Consider the following 16,785-nt stretch of genomic DNA (forward strand, 5'->3'; position numbering starts at 1 on the left):
TGTGCCCCGATGTGGAAAGGAGGAGCGTGGGGACCCCTAAATGTGAGGAGGAGAAGATAGGAAAACCCCAAAGCGTGCCCTGATGTGGGGAGGGGAAGAATGAGGACCCCAAAATGTGCCCTGATGGGAGGAGGGGCATCCATAAGGAGCCCCAAAATGTGCCCTGATGTGGGGAAGAGGAGCGTGGGGACTCAAAAATGTGCCCTGATGTGAGGAAGAGGGGATAGGGAACCCCAAAATGTGCCCTGATGTGAGGAGGGGAAGAATGAGGACCCCAAAATGTGCCCTGATGGGAGGAGGGGAAGAATGAGGACCCCAAAATGTGCCCTGATGGGAGGAAGAGAGGATAGGGGGACCATAAAAAGTGACCTGATGGGAGGAAGAGAGGGTTGGGGACCCCAAAATGTGACCTGATGTGGGAAGGAGGAGCATGGGGACCCCAAAAAGGTGGTCCTGATATGAGGAGGGGCATCCATAGGGAGCCCTAAATGTGCTCTGATGTGGGGAGGGGAAGAATGAGGACCCCAAAATGTGCCCTGATGTGGGAAGGAGGAGCGTGGGGACTCCAAAATGGGTCCTGATGGGAGGAGGGGCATCCATAGGGAGCCCCAAAATGTGCTCTGATGGGAGGAAGAGAAGATTGGGGACCCCAAAACGTGCCCTGATGTGGGGAAGAGAGGATAGGGGACCATAAAATGTGCCCTGATGTGGGAAGGAGGAGAATGGGGACTCCAAAATGTGCTGTGATGTGTGGAAGAAAGGATTGGGGACCCTAAAATGTGCCCTGATGTGGAAAGGAGGAGCGTGGGGACCCCAAAATGTGCCCTGACGTGAGGAAGAGAGGATAGGAAACCCCAAAATGGTCCCTAATGGGAGGAAGAGAAGATTGGGGACTCGAAAATGTGCCCTGATGTGAAAAACAGAGGATTGGGGACCTTAAAATGGGCCCTGATGTGGGAAGGAGGAGCGTGGGGACCCCAAAATGTGTCCTGATGTGAGGGGGGCATCCATAGGGAGCCCTAAATGTGCCCTGATGGAAGGAAGAGAGGATAGGGGACCCCAAAATGTGCTCTGCTGTGAACAACAGAGGATTCGGGACCCTAAAATGTGCCCTGATTTGGAAAGGAGGAGCGTCGGGACCCCTAAATGTGTCCTGATGTGAGGAGGGGCATCCATAGGGAGCCCCAAAATGTGCCCTGATGTGGGGAGGGGAAGAATGAGGACCCCAAAATGTGCCCTGATGGGAGGAAGAGAGGGTTGGGGACCCTAAAATGTGCCCTGATGTGGGAAGGAGGAGAATGGGGACCCCAAAACGTGCCCTGACGTGGGGAGGGGAAGAATGAGGACCCCAAAATGTGTCCTGATGAGTGGAGAAGACTGGGGACCCCCAAAAACGTGCCCTGATGGGAGGAAGAGAGGGTTGGGGACCCTAAAATGTGCCCTGATGTGGGAAATAGGAGAATGGGGACTCCAAAATGTGCTGTGATGTGTGGAAGAAAGGACTGGGGACCCTAAAATGTGCCCTGATGTGGAAAGGAAGAGCGTGGGGACCCCAAAATGTGCCCTGACGTGGGGAGGGGAAGAATGAGGACCCCAAAATGTGCCCTGACGTGAGGAAGAGAGGATAGGAAACCCCAAAATGGTCCCTAAATGGGAGGAAGAGAAGATTGGGGACCCTAAAATGTGCCCTGATGTGAAAAACAGAGGATTGGGGACCTTAAAATGGGCCCTGATGTGGGAAGGAGGAGCGTGGGGACCCCAAAATGTGTCCTGATGTGAGGAGGGGGATCCATAGGGAGCCCCAAAATGTGCTCTGATGGGAGGAAGAGAAGATTGGGGGACCCCAAAACGTGCCCTGATGTGGGGAGGAGAAGAATGAGGATCCCAAAATGTGCCCTGATGTGAGGGGGGCATCCATAGGGAGCCCTAAATGTGCCCTGATGGAAGGAAGAGAGGATAGGGGAACCCAAAATGTGCCCTGATGTGGGAAGGAGGAGTGTGGGGACCCCTAAATGTGCCCTGATGTGAGGAACAGAGTTCAAGGTGTTCAAGTCCAGGCTCCCCATCCAACCTGGCCTTCAACACCTCCAGGGCCGGCTGCAGCATCCACAGCCTCTCTGGGGCAGCCTGGGCTGCTATGAAACGGGGGGTCGGAGCCCCGCCATCCTTGAGCTCCCTTCCAACCCCATGATTCTGCGACGGGGGGAAGCCGGGGCTCCGAGGGCAATTTTGGGGTCTCAAAAGGCATCTGGGGCTGATGGAGGGGTGGAAGCCCCCCCCCCTCAATGCTCGGACCCCCCCCCCTCCCCAGCACCCACCGGTCTCGGCCGTCTTGACGGCGGTGTCGATGAGGCCCTCCCTGCCGCCCATGGCGTGGAAGAAGAACTCGGTGGGGGTGAGCCCTGCCAGGTACGAGTTCTCCACGAAGCCGCGGCTCTCGGGGCCGTAGTCGTCCTTGATGAAGTGGGGCAGCGTGCGGTGCTTGAAGCCAAACGGGATCCGCTTCCCTTCCACGTTCTGCTGCCCCCACCACGGCGATCACCTACGGATGGGAGGGGGGGGTGCAAAATCCAACAGGAACGCTCCCCAACCTCCAAGGGCTCCCAAAGAACCCGCTGAGAACCTCCAGGATGCCCCAAAAACTGGGAGACGTCGGCCTCGGAGCATCACCATCGCCAGAACCCCAAAGAGACCCCATTATATGAGATCCACCAAACCCCATAGGAACCCTCTGCAACCCCACAGAGCTCCTGCAGTCCCCAAGGATCCCCAGGACCCCCCCAGGGACCCCAAAGACACCCCAGGATCCCCTGGAGACGCTGGCCTTGGAGTGGAGCCCATGGACCCTCCCAAAAAAAGACCCCCCTCCATGAGATCCACCAAACCCCATAGGAACCCTCTGCAACCCCACAGAGCTCCTGCAGTCCCCAAGGATCCCCAGCACCCCCCAGGGACCCCAAAGACGCCCCAGGATGCCCCAAAAACTGGGAGACATTGGCCTTGGAGCACACGGACCATCGCCAGCCCCACAAAAAGCCCCCATTCCCGAGATCCACCAAACCCCACAGAAACCCCCCCCAGCCCCACAGAGCTCCTCCAGCCCCCCATGACTCTCAAGACCCCCCAGGACCCTTAAACACCCCCCAGGACCTGGGAGGCGTTCATTCAGGAGCTCTAGAACCACCCCCATGGACCCCCAAAAAGACCCACCTGCACAAGATCCACCAAACCCCATAGGAACTCTCGGCAACCCCACAGAGCTCCTGCATCCCCTAGGATCCCCAAGACCCCCCAGGGACCCGAAAAAACATCCCCAAAACCTGGAGACATCGGCATGGGAGCACACAAACCACCCCCAGACCCACCCAGAGCCTGAGATCCACCAAACCCCACAGGACCCCCCCCCTCCCCAGCCCCACACAGAGCTCACAGGGGACCCCCTCCCCCCCCCCCCTTCCCCTCCTTCCCCCTCCCCAAATACCTGTGAGATGTTGATTTTGGAGCCCTTGGCCCCTGACACCACCATGGACTTGAAGTTGTTGTACTCCGACAGCGACTTCTGCGCCGAGGAGCCGGTTTTGTCGCGGGCGTCGTTGAGGATGCGGTTCACCTGGTTCTCGAAGGTCTGCCGCAGCGTGTTGCCCGGCGTGGGCTCCAGCTCGTTGTTGTGGGCCTTCTCGATCACCTGCGGCAGCACGGGGGGCGTTGGGGAGCCAGGAGACAAGAGGGGGGCGAGGAAAAACCCCACATGGGAGAAAAAGCCCCAAAACGGCCGCGGAATCCCATAGGGAGGGCCGACATCCCAGAGAGAGCAGCGAAATCCCATAGAGGGCAGAGAAATCCCATAGAGGGCAGCGAAACCCCATAGAGGGCAGTGAAATCCCATAGAGAGCAGCGAAATCACATAGAGAGCAGAGAAATCCCATAGAGGGCAGAGAAATCCCATATAAGGACCCCAATATCCCAGAGAGACGCAGAATCCAAGAGGGGGGCCGGGGAAAAAACCCCACATGGGGGCAAAAGCCCCAAAACAGCGGCAGAAACCATAGGGAGGGCCAAAATCCCATAGAGAGCAGCGAAACCCCATGGAGGGCAGAGAAATCCCATAGAGAGCAGCAAAATCCCATAGAGAGCAGCGAAACCCCATAGAGAGCAGCGAAACCCCATAGAGAGCAGCGAAACCCCATAGAGAGCAGCGAAACCCCATAGAGGGCAGCGAAACCCCATAGAGGGCAGCGAAACCCCATAGAGGGCAGCGAAACCCCATAGAGAGGACCAACATCCCATAGAGAGCACCGACATCCCATAGAGAGCAGCGAAATCCCATATAAGGACCCCAATATCCCAGAGAGACCCAGAATCCAGGAGAGGGACAAGAAAAACCCAAAATGGGAGGAAAAGCCCCAAAATCGAGGCAGAATCCCAGAGAGAGCAGCGAAATCCCATAGAGAGCAGTGAAATCCCATAGAGAACATCAAAATCCCATAGAGAGCATCAAAATCTCATATAAGGACCCCAATAACCCAGAGAGACCCAGAATCCAAGAGGGGGGCGAGGAAAAACCCCACATGGGGGCAAAAGCCCCAAAACGGTGGCGGAATCCCATAGGGAGGCCGACATCCCATAGAGGGCAGAGAAATCCCATAGAGAGCAGCGAAACCCCATAGAGAGCAGTGAAACCCCATAGAGGGCACCAACATCCCATAGAGAGCAGTGACATGCCATAGAGAGGACTGACATCACATAGAGAGCAGCGACATCCCATATAAAGACCCCAATAACCCACAAAGGACCCAGAATCCATGAAAGGGGTGAGAAAAACCCGAAATGGGTCAAAATCCCCAGAATGGCAGCAGAATCCCAGAGAGAGCAGCAAAATCCCATAGAGGGCAGAGAAATCCCATAGAGGGCAGCGAAATCCCATAGAGAGCAGTGAAACCCCATAGAGAGCAGCGACATCACATAGAGGGCAGCGAAATCCCATAGAGAGCAGCGAAACCCCATAGAGAGCAGCGAAACCCCATAGAGAGCAGTGAAATCCCATAGAGGGCAGAGAAATCCCATAGAGGGCAGAGAAATCCCATAGAGGGCAGCAAAATCCCATAGAGGGCAGCAAAATCCCATAGAGGGCAGCAAAATCCCATAGAGGGCAGCGAAATCCCATAGAGGGCAGCGAAACCCCATAGAGAGCAGTGAAATCCCATAGAGATCAGCAAAATCCCATAGAGAGCAGCAAAATCCCATAGAGGGCAGCGAAATCCCATATAAGGACCCCAATATCCCAGAGACCCAGAATCCAAGAGAGGGGGCGAGAAAAACCCAAATGGGAGGAAAAGCCCCAAAATGGTGGCAGAATCCCAGAGAGAGCAGTGAAATCCCATACAAAGACCCCAATATCCCCCCCCCATGTCTCCCCCCCCCCACATCCCTCCCCATTTCTCTCCCCTCCTGTTCCCCCCCTCATGTCTCCTCCCCCCCCCAGTCTACCCCCCCATATCTCCCCCCCATCTCCTCCCCCCCCCATTCCCCCCCCCATTCCTCCCCCCCCCCCCCCATGCCCCTCCCTCCCCTCACCCCCCCCAAACCCTAAAACCTCCCCATCCCCTCCGGACCCCAACCCTCCCCCCCCCCCCCCCAATCTCCCCCCAGCCCCCCGCTGACCCCCCCGCTCCCCCCACCTCGATGACGTCCTGCTTGGCCTTCTTGATGGTGTTCTGGATGTCCTGGTACGTCTTGGCGTCAGCAATGGAATCCCCAATGCCAATGGTGTGACCTGGGATTGAGGGGGGGGGGGGGGGGTGAAAAATGGAGGTCGTGGGGAGGGGGAGGAGACCCCCACCCCATATCTTGACCCCAATGGCTGTGATCTCTAAGGAGCCTCAGGTTGGAGGGGGGGGGGGGCGGCCTTAGAGGCCCCTGTTGTGGCATAAAATGGGGCGGCTGATGGGGGGGGGGGGGGGGGGTCACCAGTTTGGGGTGAAACTCGGGGGTCTGGGCTGGGGGCTGCCCTCATGTCCCTGGGGTCCCACTGTGCCATAAACCCCCCCCCCCCCCCCCCCCCCACGCCCCCCCCCACCTCCCAACCCCACACTCCTCCCCACCCCCCATGCAGCTCCACCCCACAAGAACCCAAATCCCCTCAGACCCCCCCCAGGCACCCCCTGGAGACCACACGCCCCACACAACCCCCCCCTCAACCCCCTCACACCCCACAGACCCCCAACGCACTCACCCCCCCCCCACAACCCCATACACCCCCCCCCCCAAGAGCTCCCCCCAGACCCCATACAGCCCCACCAGCCCCCCTCAGCCCCCCCAGACACCCCCAAGCCCACACAGGCCCCATCCAGCCCCCATCCTCCTCACAGATCCCCCTCACATCCCCCAAACCCCCATCACACCCCATAAACCTCCCCAAGACCCCCATCCACCCACCCCAAAACCTCCCTCAGCCCCCCAGATGCTCCCCCAAGACCCACACACACCCCATACAACCCCCCAGCCCCCCTCACAGATCCCCTCACACCCCCCAGACCCCCCATACTCCCCCCTCAAAGCCCCCCCAGACCCCCATCCACCCCCATCCACCCACCCCAAAACCCTCCTCAGCCCCCCCAGAAACCCCCCAACACCACACACACCCCACACATCCCGTGAACCCCCTCACACCCCACAGACCCCCAACACACCCCACAAAACCCCTCAATACCCCATAAGTTGCCCAGATCTCCCCCCCAGCCCCCATCCACCCCCATCCCCCCACCCCAACCCCCCCCAGGCCTCCCCAGACCACACACCACCCCATACATCCCCCCAACCCCCTCACAGATCCCCCTCACACCCCACAGACCCCCAACACACCCCATCCACCCCCCCAATACCCCATCCACCCCCCAGATCTCCCCCCCAGACCCCATCCACCCCCATCCTCCCACCCCAAACCTCCCCTCAGACCCCCAGACCACACACACCCCCATACACCCCCAAAACCCCCTCACAGATGCCCCTCACACCCCCCAGACCCCCCATACTCCCCCTCAAAGCCCCCCCCAGACCCCCATCCGCCCCCATCCACCCACCCCAAAACCCCCCTCAGCCCCCCCAGACACCCCCCAACACCACACACACCCCACACATCCCACGAACCCCCTCACACCCCACAGACCCCCAACACACCCCATAAACCCCCAATACCCCATCCACCCCCCAGATCTCCCCCCCAGCCCCCCATCCACCCCCATCCCCCCACCCCAAACCCCCCCTCAGCCCCCCCAGACCACACACACCCCATACATCCCCACGAACCCCCTCACACCCCATCCACCCCCCCAATACCCCATCCACCCCCCAGATCCCCCCCCCAGCCCCCATCCACCCCCATCCCCCCACCCCAAACCCCCCCCCCTCGCCCCCCTACCCTCGATGAGCAGCCAGTTGTTGATGACGGTCTGGATGTTGCTGTAGAACAGCCTGGTGGTGTCGTGGCCCATCTCCAGGTAGGAGATGTGCACCAGCGAGCCAGCCGACGTGCCCAGGGACTTCTTGCACAGGATGCCCATGATCAGCTCCCCGTTCTCCACCACCACCTGCGGGGGGAGCAGCCTTGCTGGGGGGGTGGGAGACCCCAAAAAACCCCAAAAACCCCTCACCCACCCCAGTAACGCTATGGGGGAATCTCAGTGTGTCCCCCCTCCCCCCAGTAATGCCTGCGGATCTCTGGTACTTCAGCAGAACCCTATGGAGCCCCCCCAGATCACCCCCTTCCACTCCTTCAGGACCCCCAGACCCTCCCAGGACCCCCAACCTTGGTGCCCCCCCCCAGTAACACCACAGTGACTCTAAGCCTCCCTCACCCCCAAATCAGCCCCCTCCACTCCTTCAGGACCCCCTGACCCTTCCAGGACCCACAACCTTGGTGCCCCCCCCCAATAACACCACAGTGACTCTAAACCCCACCCGCCCCCCAAATCACCACCCCCAAATCACCCCCCCCCCCCCCCCCCCCCACTCCTTCAGGACCCCCAGCCCCCTCCCAGGATCCCCAACCTTGGTGGCCCCCCCCCCCCCAACAGCACTACAGTGACTCTAAACCCCACCCCCCCCACACTCCTTCAAGACCCCCAGACCCTCCCAGGTCCCCCAACCTTTCCCCCCCCCCCCCCCAATAACACTACAGTGACTCTAAGCCTCCCTCACCCCCCAAATCACCCCCCCCCCCCTTCAGGACCCCCAGACCCTTCCAGGACCCCCAACCTTGTTCCCCCCCCCCCAGTAACACCACAGTGACTCTAAACCCCCCCCAGATCACCCCCTTCCACTCCTTCAGGACCCCAGACCCTTCCAGGACCCCCAACCTTGTTCCCCCCCCCCAATAACACCACAGTGACTCTAAACCCCACCTGCCCCCCAAATCACACCCCCCCCCCCCCACTCCTTCAGGACCCCCAGACCCTCCCAGGACCCCCAACCTTGGTGCCCCCCCCCCCCCCCCAATAACATACAGTGACTCTAAACCCCCCCCAAATCACCACCCCCCCACTCCTTCAGGACCCCCAGCCCCCTCCCAGGACCCCCAACCTTGGTGTCCCCGGGGGAGATGTGCTTGTAGGGCCCGCTGTCCTCGTCGTCGGGGTGGGTGCTGTGGGTGCGGATGCAGTTGATGTGCCCAGGGATGATGAGCGAGAAGATCTGCTTCCCCGTCCAGAGCGGCCGAGGTTTGAGGATGGCCGGCTGCGGCACCTTGCCGTCCCACGTCGACAGGAACATCAGCAGGTTCATCACCTCCCCCTGCAGGGAAATTGGGGAGGGGGGCTTCAGCACCCCCAAAATACGGGGGGGGAGGCTGGAAGTTGGGCTGCAAGGTGCCGAAAGGGCTGAGAAGTGGAGCAAAGTTGGAGACGTTGGCACCCAAAGGTGCTCCTGACATCGCCTGGGATCCCCTGTGGGTTTGGGTCCTGATCCTGGAGGATTTGGTCCCCAGATCGCCCCCCAAATTGGACCCAGCATCACCCAAAGGTGCTCCTGACATCACCTGGGACCCCAGGTGGGTTTGGGTCCTGATCCTGGAGGATTTGGTCCCATGACTGCCCCAAATTGGACCCGACGTCACCCAAAGGTGCTCCTGACACCCCTGGAGAGCCCACGGCGCATTTGGGGCACCCCAAAACCACCCTAAATCCTCCCCGCTGTGACCCACAGCCCCCATTCCCACCCCATAACCCCCCACAGCTTCCCCCCCCATAACTCCCCTCCCTACCCCATAAATCCCCCCACAATCTCATGACGCCCCAACCCATAACGCCTTCCCACCCCACGACCCCCAGCCCCACACCCCAGCACTCCAATGACCCCCCCCACTCCCCCACATCCCCCCATAGCACCATCCCAACCTCACAACCCCCGACGACTTTCCCCCTCACAGCCCCCCCCCCCATAACCCCCATAACCTTACCTTCCCACCCCAAAACCCCCCAACGGCTTTCCCACCTCACCCCATCACCTCCACCCCGTCATTCCATCACCTCCACCCCGTCACCCCATCGCTTCTCACCCCATAACCCCCCCATAAATCGCGGAACGATCGAATCATTAAGGCTGGAAAAGACCTCGATGCTCCTCTCTTCCAACCACCGAAACCAAACCCCATAAACCCATAAACCCATAAAACCCCCACGATCTGGGAGGATCTGGGAGGACCAGCTCCCAGCCAGCAGCCTGCTGAGGGGCCGCCAACACCAATGAGAACCCAGCCACAAACCCTGCAGCGCTGCCACCTCTGCCCCCAGCAGAGGGCAAAGCATCGGCCAGGAAGGCGTCCGAAGCACAAAACCTCGGCTTACAGCCGATAACGCCTGCTGAGCTGCCGGCCGAGCTGCACACATGAGGCTCATCTTAACAAAGCCCATCTAATTGAGGCTCATCTAATTGAGGCCCATCTTATCGAGGCCCATAAAGGCCCATCTTATCGAGGCCCATCTTATCGAGGCTCATCAAGGCCCATCTTATCGAGGCCCATCTAATTGAGGCTCGTCTTATCGAGGCCCGTCTTATCGAGGCCCGTCTTATCGAGGCTCATCAAGGCCCATCTTATCGAAGCCCATCTTATCGAGGCCCATCAAGGCCCATCTTATCGAGGCCCATCTTATCGAGGCCCATCTTATCGAGGCCCATCTTATCGAGGCCCATCAAGGCCCATCTTATCGAGGCCCCATCTTATCGAGGCCCATCTTATCGAGGCCCATCTTATCGAGGCCCATCTTATCGAGGCCCATCAAGGCCCATCTTATCGAGGCTTATCGAGGCCCGTCTTATCGAGGCCCGTCTTATCGAGGCCCATCAAGGCCCATCAAGGGATGGGGGGTGAAAAACGTCCTCTTAAGATCCAACCTGAACCCCCCCAGCGCCCCCTGGATGGATTCTTTTCCTCCATCCCTCCCATCTCCCCCACATTCCTCCCTTCCTCCATCCCTCCCATCTCCCCCTGGATTCCTTCCCTTCCTTGACTGCCCCGCTCAGCTCAATGCACCCAACCCACCTTAGGGTGCCCCCCTGCCACCCCCCAGCACAGACGGAGATGCTGAAGAGCCCCAGCCCCACAACTGCCCACCCACATTCCTTCCCTTCCTCCATCCCTCCCATCTCCCCCCATTCCCTTCCTCCCTCATCCCTCCCATCTCCCCCCATTCCCTCCCTCCCTCATCCTCCCATCTCCCCCCATTCCCTCCCTCCCTCATCCCTCCCATCTCCCCCCATTCCCCCCCTTCCTCCATCCCTCCCATCTCCCCCCATTCCCATCTCCCCCCCGGACTCACGCGCTCCAGGAAGACGTCTCTCTTGGTGAACTTGCGCACGGCAGTCAGGGTGTCCTGCACGATGCCCATCACGGGCCGGTTGGACTGCGGTGTGACGATCATGCGCGGCACCATCGCCAGCTCCTGGATCTCGGCACGGGTCTCCAGGGACTGCGGGAGGTGCAGGTTCATCTCGTCCCCATCAAAGTCGGCATTGTACGGCGTTGTCACACTAATGGGGGGGGGGGACGGACACATGTCAGGGGGGTGGGGATGCAGCGGGGGACCTGGGGACATGTTGGAGGACCTGGGGACACATGGGGGTGTGTGGGGACACATGGGGGTGTGTGGGGACACGTCGGGGGTTGTAGGGACACACTGGGGGACCTGGGGACACATGGGGATGTGTGGGGACATGTCAGGAGACCTGGGGACACATAGGGGGCACCTGGGGACACGTTGGAGGACCTGGGGACATGTTAGGGGGTGTGGGGACATGCTGGAGGACCTGAGGACACATGGGGTGTGTGGGAACATGTTGGGGGCGGGGGGTGGGGACATGTCGGAGGACCTGGGGACATGTCAGGGGGTGTGGGGAGATGCTGGAGGATCTGGGGACACACCTGGGGGCACCTGGGGACATGTTGGAGGACCTGGGGGACACATCGGGGGGTGTAGGGACATGTCAGGGGACCTGGGGACACATTGGGGGCACCTGGGGACAGACTGGGGGCACGTGGGGACATGTTAGGGGGTGTGTGGGGACATGTTGTAGGACCTGGGGACACATGGGGTGAGTGGGATCACATCAGGGGACCTGGGGACACGTGGGGATGGGTGGGGACATGTTGGAGGACCTGGGGACACACCGGAGGGGTGTGGGGACACAGCATGGGGCACAGGGACACATTGGGGGACACGGCAAGATGTGGGGGGACATTGGGGTTGTGGCATGGGGACACGCTGGGGACATGGGGACACATCGGAGGGCACAGCATGGGGCGTGTGGACATGATGAGGGATGGGGGGACACATCAAGGGAGACGGGGGGGGACACATGGGGGACATCAGGAGGGACGGGGACACACTGGGGACGTGGCAACATGTTGGGGGACACAGCGTGGGGCAGGGGGACACGTTGGGGACATGGGGACATGTTGGGGGACATGGCATGGGGCGTGGGGACACATCAAGGGAGATGTGGGGGGACAGCAGGGACATCAGGACGCACGGGGACAAGTTGGGGACGTGGCAACGTGCTGGGGAACACGGCATGGGGACACGTTGGGGACATGGGGACACATCAGGAGAGACGTGGGGGGACAACGCGGGGACATCAGGAGGGATGGGGACAAGTTGGGGGACACATCAATGAGATGTGAGGGGACGTGGGGAGACGAGAGAGGACAAAGTGACACGTTGGGGACATCAGGAGGGATGGGGACACATGGAGGGGAAGAGCTGGGAGACACGGGAACAGGATGGGGGGCAGGGGGACACATCAAGGGAGACGGTGGGGGACACATGGGGGACATCAGGAGCGATGGGGACACACTGGGGGATGTGGCAATGAGCTGGGGGGACACAGCGTGGGGCAGGGGGGGTGGGGACACTTTTGGGGACACATCAGGAGAGACGTGGGGGGAGAGCAGGGACATCAGGAGGGATGGGGGACACACTGGGGATGTGGCAACATGTTGGGGGACACAGCGTGGGGCAGGGGGACACACTGGGGACATGGCAACGTTGGGGGACATGGCATGGGGTGTGGGGACATGTTGGGGACATGGGGACACATCAAGGGAGACGTGGGGGGAGAGCAGGGACATCAGGAGGCATGGGGACAAGTTGGGGGACACATCAATGAGATGTGAGGGGATGTGGGGAGACGAGAGAGGACAAAGTGACACGTTGGGGACATCAGGAGGGATGGGGACACAGGGGGAATGTGGCAACGTTGGGGGACACGGCAGGGGGTGTGGGGACACTTTGGGGGACATGAGGACACATCAGAGGAGATGTGGGGGGAGAGCAGGGACATCAGGAGGGATGGGGACACATGGAGGGGAAGCACGGGAGACACGGGAACAGGATGGGGGGCAGGGGGACAGGAAAGGGGACGCGACAATGACGCGTCAGGGGACGCAATGGGGGACAATTTGGGGACACTTCCATGGTCAGCACTGCGGGTTCGGCGGCTGTTTGGGGGTCACATGAGGGGGTGTGGGGGGGGTGGTGACTTATGGGGCGGCGCCGTGGGGCACCTGAGGTTGAGGCGGAAGGTGGACCAGGGCAGGATGCGCACGCGGTGCCCCATCATGGACATCTTGTGCAGCGTGGGCTGACGGTTGAAGATGACGATGTCACCGTCACACATGTGGCGCTCAACCTGCAAACGGCAACGGGCCTCAGACCCACAGCGACACCCATGGGCCCCCAACCTACAGCCAGACCCACAGCGACACCCATGGACCCCCCAACCTACAGCCAGACCCACAGTGACACCCATGGACCCCAAACCTACAGCCAGACCCACAGCGACACCCATGGGCCCCCAACCTACAGCCAGACCCACAGCGACACCCATGGACCCCCAACCTACAGCCAGACCCACAGCGACACCCCATGGACCCCCAACCTACAGCCAGACCCACAGCGACACCCACGGACCCCAAACCTACAGCCAGACCCACAGCAACACCCAAGCACTACAGTCAGACCCACTGCACCCAAACACCGCAGTCACAGCCATAGCGAGACCCCAAAACCTCACAGTCAGACCCACAAGTACAGCCCCCACACCCCACACCTACCCTCAGAAAGACCCATAGGGACACCCAAGCACTACAGTCAGACCCATAGCGACACCCCAACCCCACAGACCCACAGCCCCACACTCACACCTACACTCAGCCCCACAAGTACAGCCCCACACCCACACCTACCCTCAGAAAGACCCATAGGGACACCCAAGCACTACAGTCAGACCCATAGCGACACCCCAACCCCCACACCTACCCTCAGCCCCCACAAGTACAGCCCCAGACCCACACCCACCCTCAGCCCCACACCCAAACCTACCCTCAGCCCCACAAGTGCAGCCCAACCCCCACACCCACCCTCAGCCCCCCCCGCACCTTGTATCCGGTCTGCAGGTGCAGGTCGCTGGGTTTGGGGTGGAAGCGCAGGTCGATGCGGTCCCCGTTGTCCCTGATGATGTACTTGGCGCCGGGGTACTGGCTGTTCCCGCGCCGCACCAGCTCCTGCAGCCTGCGGGGACACCGGCGTCACCCCGTGTCACCCCATATCACCCCATGTCACCCCCGTGTCGCCCCGTGTCGCCCCGTGTCACCCCATGTCACCCAGTATCACCCCGTGTCCCCAGCGAGGCCTCCAAGGGGAACCCAGTGACCCCCGTGGGTCCCCAGAGGACAGCCATGCGCCACTCCGTGTCACCCATGGGTTCTCGTGCGGCCCCTGTGCGGCACCCAGCGCCCCCACGTTGGATCAAAGGGGACCCAAGTGTCACACGGCGCCCACACGTGTCCCCAACTGGGGGACCCAAAAGTCCCCATTTGACCTTGACTGTCCCCAAATGTCCCCATTTGTCCTGAAACAGGACCCAAAGGTCCCCATTTGACCTTGACTGTCCCCAAATGTCCCCACGTGTCCCCCTACATGTTGTCAAAAAGGACCCAAAGGCCCCCATATGACCTTGACTGTCCCTTAGTGCCCCCACATGTCCCCCCACGTGTCCTCAAAAGGGACCCAAAGGTCCCATATGACTTTGACTGTCCCCAAATGTCCCCACGTGTCCTCAAAGAGGTCCCAAAAGCCCCCATTCGACCTTGACTGTCCCCAAATGTCCCCAAATGTGCTTAAACGGGACCCAAAGGTCCCCAATATGACCTTGACTGTCCCAAATGTCCTCAAAGAGGACCCAAAAGCCCCCATATGACCTTCACTGTCCCCAGATGTCCCCACATGTCCCCCCATGTGTCCTCAAAGAGGACACAAACAACCCCATTCAACCTTGACTGTCCCCAAATGTCCCCACGTGTCCCCCCTACATGTTGTCAAAAAGGACCCAAAAGCCCCCATATGACCTTGACTGTCCCCACATGTCCCCCCACGTGTCCTCAAAGGGGACCCAAAGGTCCCCAATATGACCCTGACTGTCCCCAGATGTCACCAAATGTCCTCAAAGAGGACCAAAAGGTCCCCAATATGACCCTGACTGTCCCCAAATGTCCCCATTTGTCCTCAAAGGGAACCCAAACGACCCCCATTCAACCTTGACTGTCCCCAAATGTCCCCACGTGTCCCCAAAGGGGACCAAAAGCCCCTATATGACCTTCACTGTCCCCAAATGTCCTCAAAGAGGACCCAAAATCCCCCATATGACCCTGACTGTCTCCAAATGTCCCCACATGTCCCCAAAGGGGACTCAAAAGCCCCCATATGACCTTCACTGTCGCCAGATGTCCCCACATGTCCCCCCATGTGTCCTCAAAGGGGACCCAAAGGTCCCCATACAACCTTGACTGTCCCCAAATGTCCCCCACGTGTCCCCTCACATGTCCTCAAAGAGGACACAAACGACCCCATTCAACCTTGACTGTCCCCAAATGTCCCCAAATGTCCTCAACGAGGACCCAAAGGTCCCCAATATGACCCTGACTGTCCCCAAATGCCCCCACATGTCCCCCAAAGGGGACCAAACGCCCCCATATGACCTTCACTGTCCCTAGATGTCCCCACATGTCCCCCCACGTGTCCCCAAAGGGGACCAAAAGCCCCCATATGACCTTGACTGTCACCAAATGTCCTCAAAGAGGAGCCAAAGGTCCTCATATGACCCTGACTGTCCCCAAATGTCCCCACGTGTCCCCCCACATGTTGTCAAAGAGGACCCAAAGGTCCCCATATGACCTTAACAGTCCCCAAATGTCCCCAAATGTTCTTAAAGGGGACCCAAAAGCCCCCATATGACCTTGACTGTCCCCAAATGTCCCCACATGTCCCCCCACGTGTCCTCAAAGAGGTCCCAAAAGCCCCCCATATGAACTTGACTGTCACCAAATGTCCTCAAAGACGAGCCAAAGGTCCCCAACATGACCCTGACTGTCCCCAGATGTCCCCACACGTCCTCAAAGAGGACCCAAAGATCTACAATATGACCTTGACTGTCCCCAAATGTCCCCCCATGTGCCGTCAAAAAAGACTCAAAGGTCCCCAATACAACCTTGACTGTCCCCAAATGTGCTTAAAGGGGACCCAAAAGCCCCCACATGACCTTCACTGTCCCCAAATGCCCCCCCACATCCCCAAAGGGGACCCAGAAGCCCCTTCCCGCCCCCAAACACCCCCCCTGAGCCCCCCACCCTCCCCATCCGCGGTGACCTCCTCGCCCCCAGGGGGAGACACGTCCCCCAAATGGCGCCCCCCCAGCTCCCCCCCAGCCCCCCATCCGCTCCCCATCAGCTCCCCCCCAGCGCCCCCCCAGCTCTCCCGCAGCCCCACCCCAGCTCCCCACCGGTCGATGTTGAAGGGGGTGACGATCTCGGCGAAGGTCATGTTGGCGGCGATGGATCGCGGCACGCCGACCTGGTCGATGGCGAGGTTGGGGTCGGGGGTGATGACGGTGCGCGCCGAGAAATCCACGCGCTTCCCCATCAGGTTCCCCCGCACGCGGCCCTCCTTCCCCTTCAGCCGCTGCTTCAGCGACTTCAGCGGCCGCCCCGACTTCTGCATGGCCTGCGGGGGGGGAAGGTGGGGGTCAGACCCATAGCGTCACCCCATAGCGTCACCCCATAGCGTCCCTCTGCATCACCTTACAGCATCATCTCATAACGTCACCCTGATTTCTGCATGGCCTGAGGGGGGTGTCAGACCCACAGCGTCACCCCATAGCGCCACCCCCATAGCGTCACCCCATAGCGTCACCCTGACTTCTGCATGGCCTGAGGGGGTGGGGTGTCAGACCCATAGGGTC

General features: G+C 60.5%; 1 protein-coding gene across 1 annotated transcript in view; it reads right to left on the minus strand.

Annotated features, from left to right (window-relative positions):
* The window catches only part of LOC125687597 (DNA-directed RNA polymerase II subunit RPB1-like), a 34,054-nt gene extending 17,482 nt beyond the window's left edge, over positions 1-16,572 (minus strand). Inside the window, 10 exon segments of the mRNA XM_048932796.1 lie at positions 2,319-2,526; positions 2,528-2,542; positions 3,482-3,685; positions 5,679-5,773; positions 7,418-7,586; positions 8,578-8,787; positions 10,812-11,022; positions 13,055-13,179; positions 13,928-14,060; positions 16,327-16,572. Coding sequence (XP_048788753.1) covers positions 2,319-2,526; positions 2,528-2,542; positions 3,482-3,685; positions 5,679-5,773; positions 7,418-7,586; positions 8,578-8,787; positions 10,812-11,022; positions 13,055-13,179; positions 13,928-14,060; positions 16,327-16,544 — 1,588 coding nt within the window. The 5' untranslated portion in view covers positions 16,545-16,572.
* Positions 16,573-16,785: the final 213 nt, after the last annotated feature.

The sequence above is a fragment of the Lagopus muta genome, unplaced genomic scaffold, assembly GCF_023343835.1.
Source record: "Lagopus muta isolate bLagMut1 unplaced genomic scaffold, bLagMut1 primary scaffold_111, whole genome shotgun sequence".
Classification (NCBI taxonomy): domain Eukaryota; kingdom Metazoa; phylum Chordata; class Aves; order Galliformes; family Phasianidae; genus Lagopus; species Lagopus muta.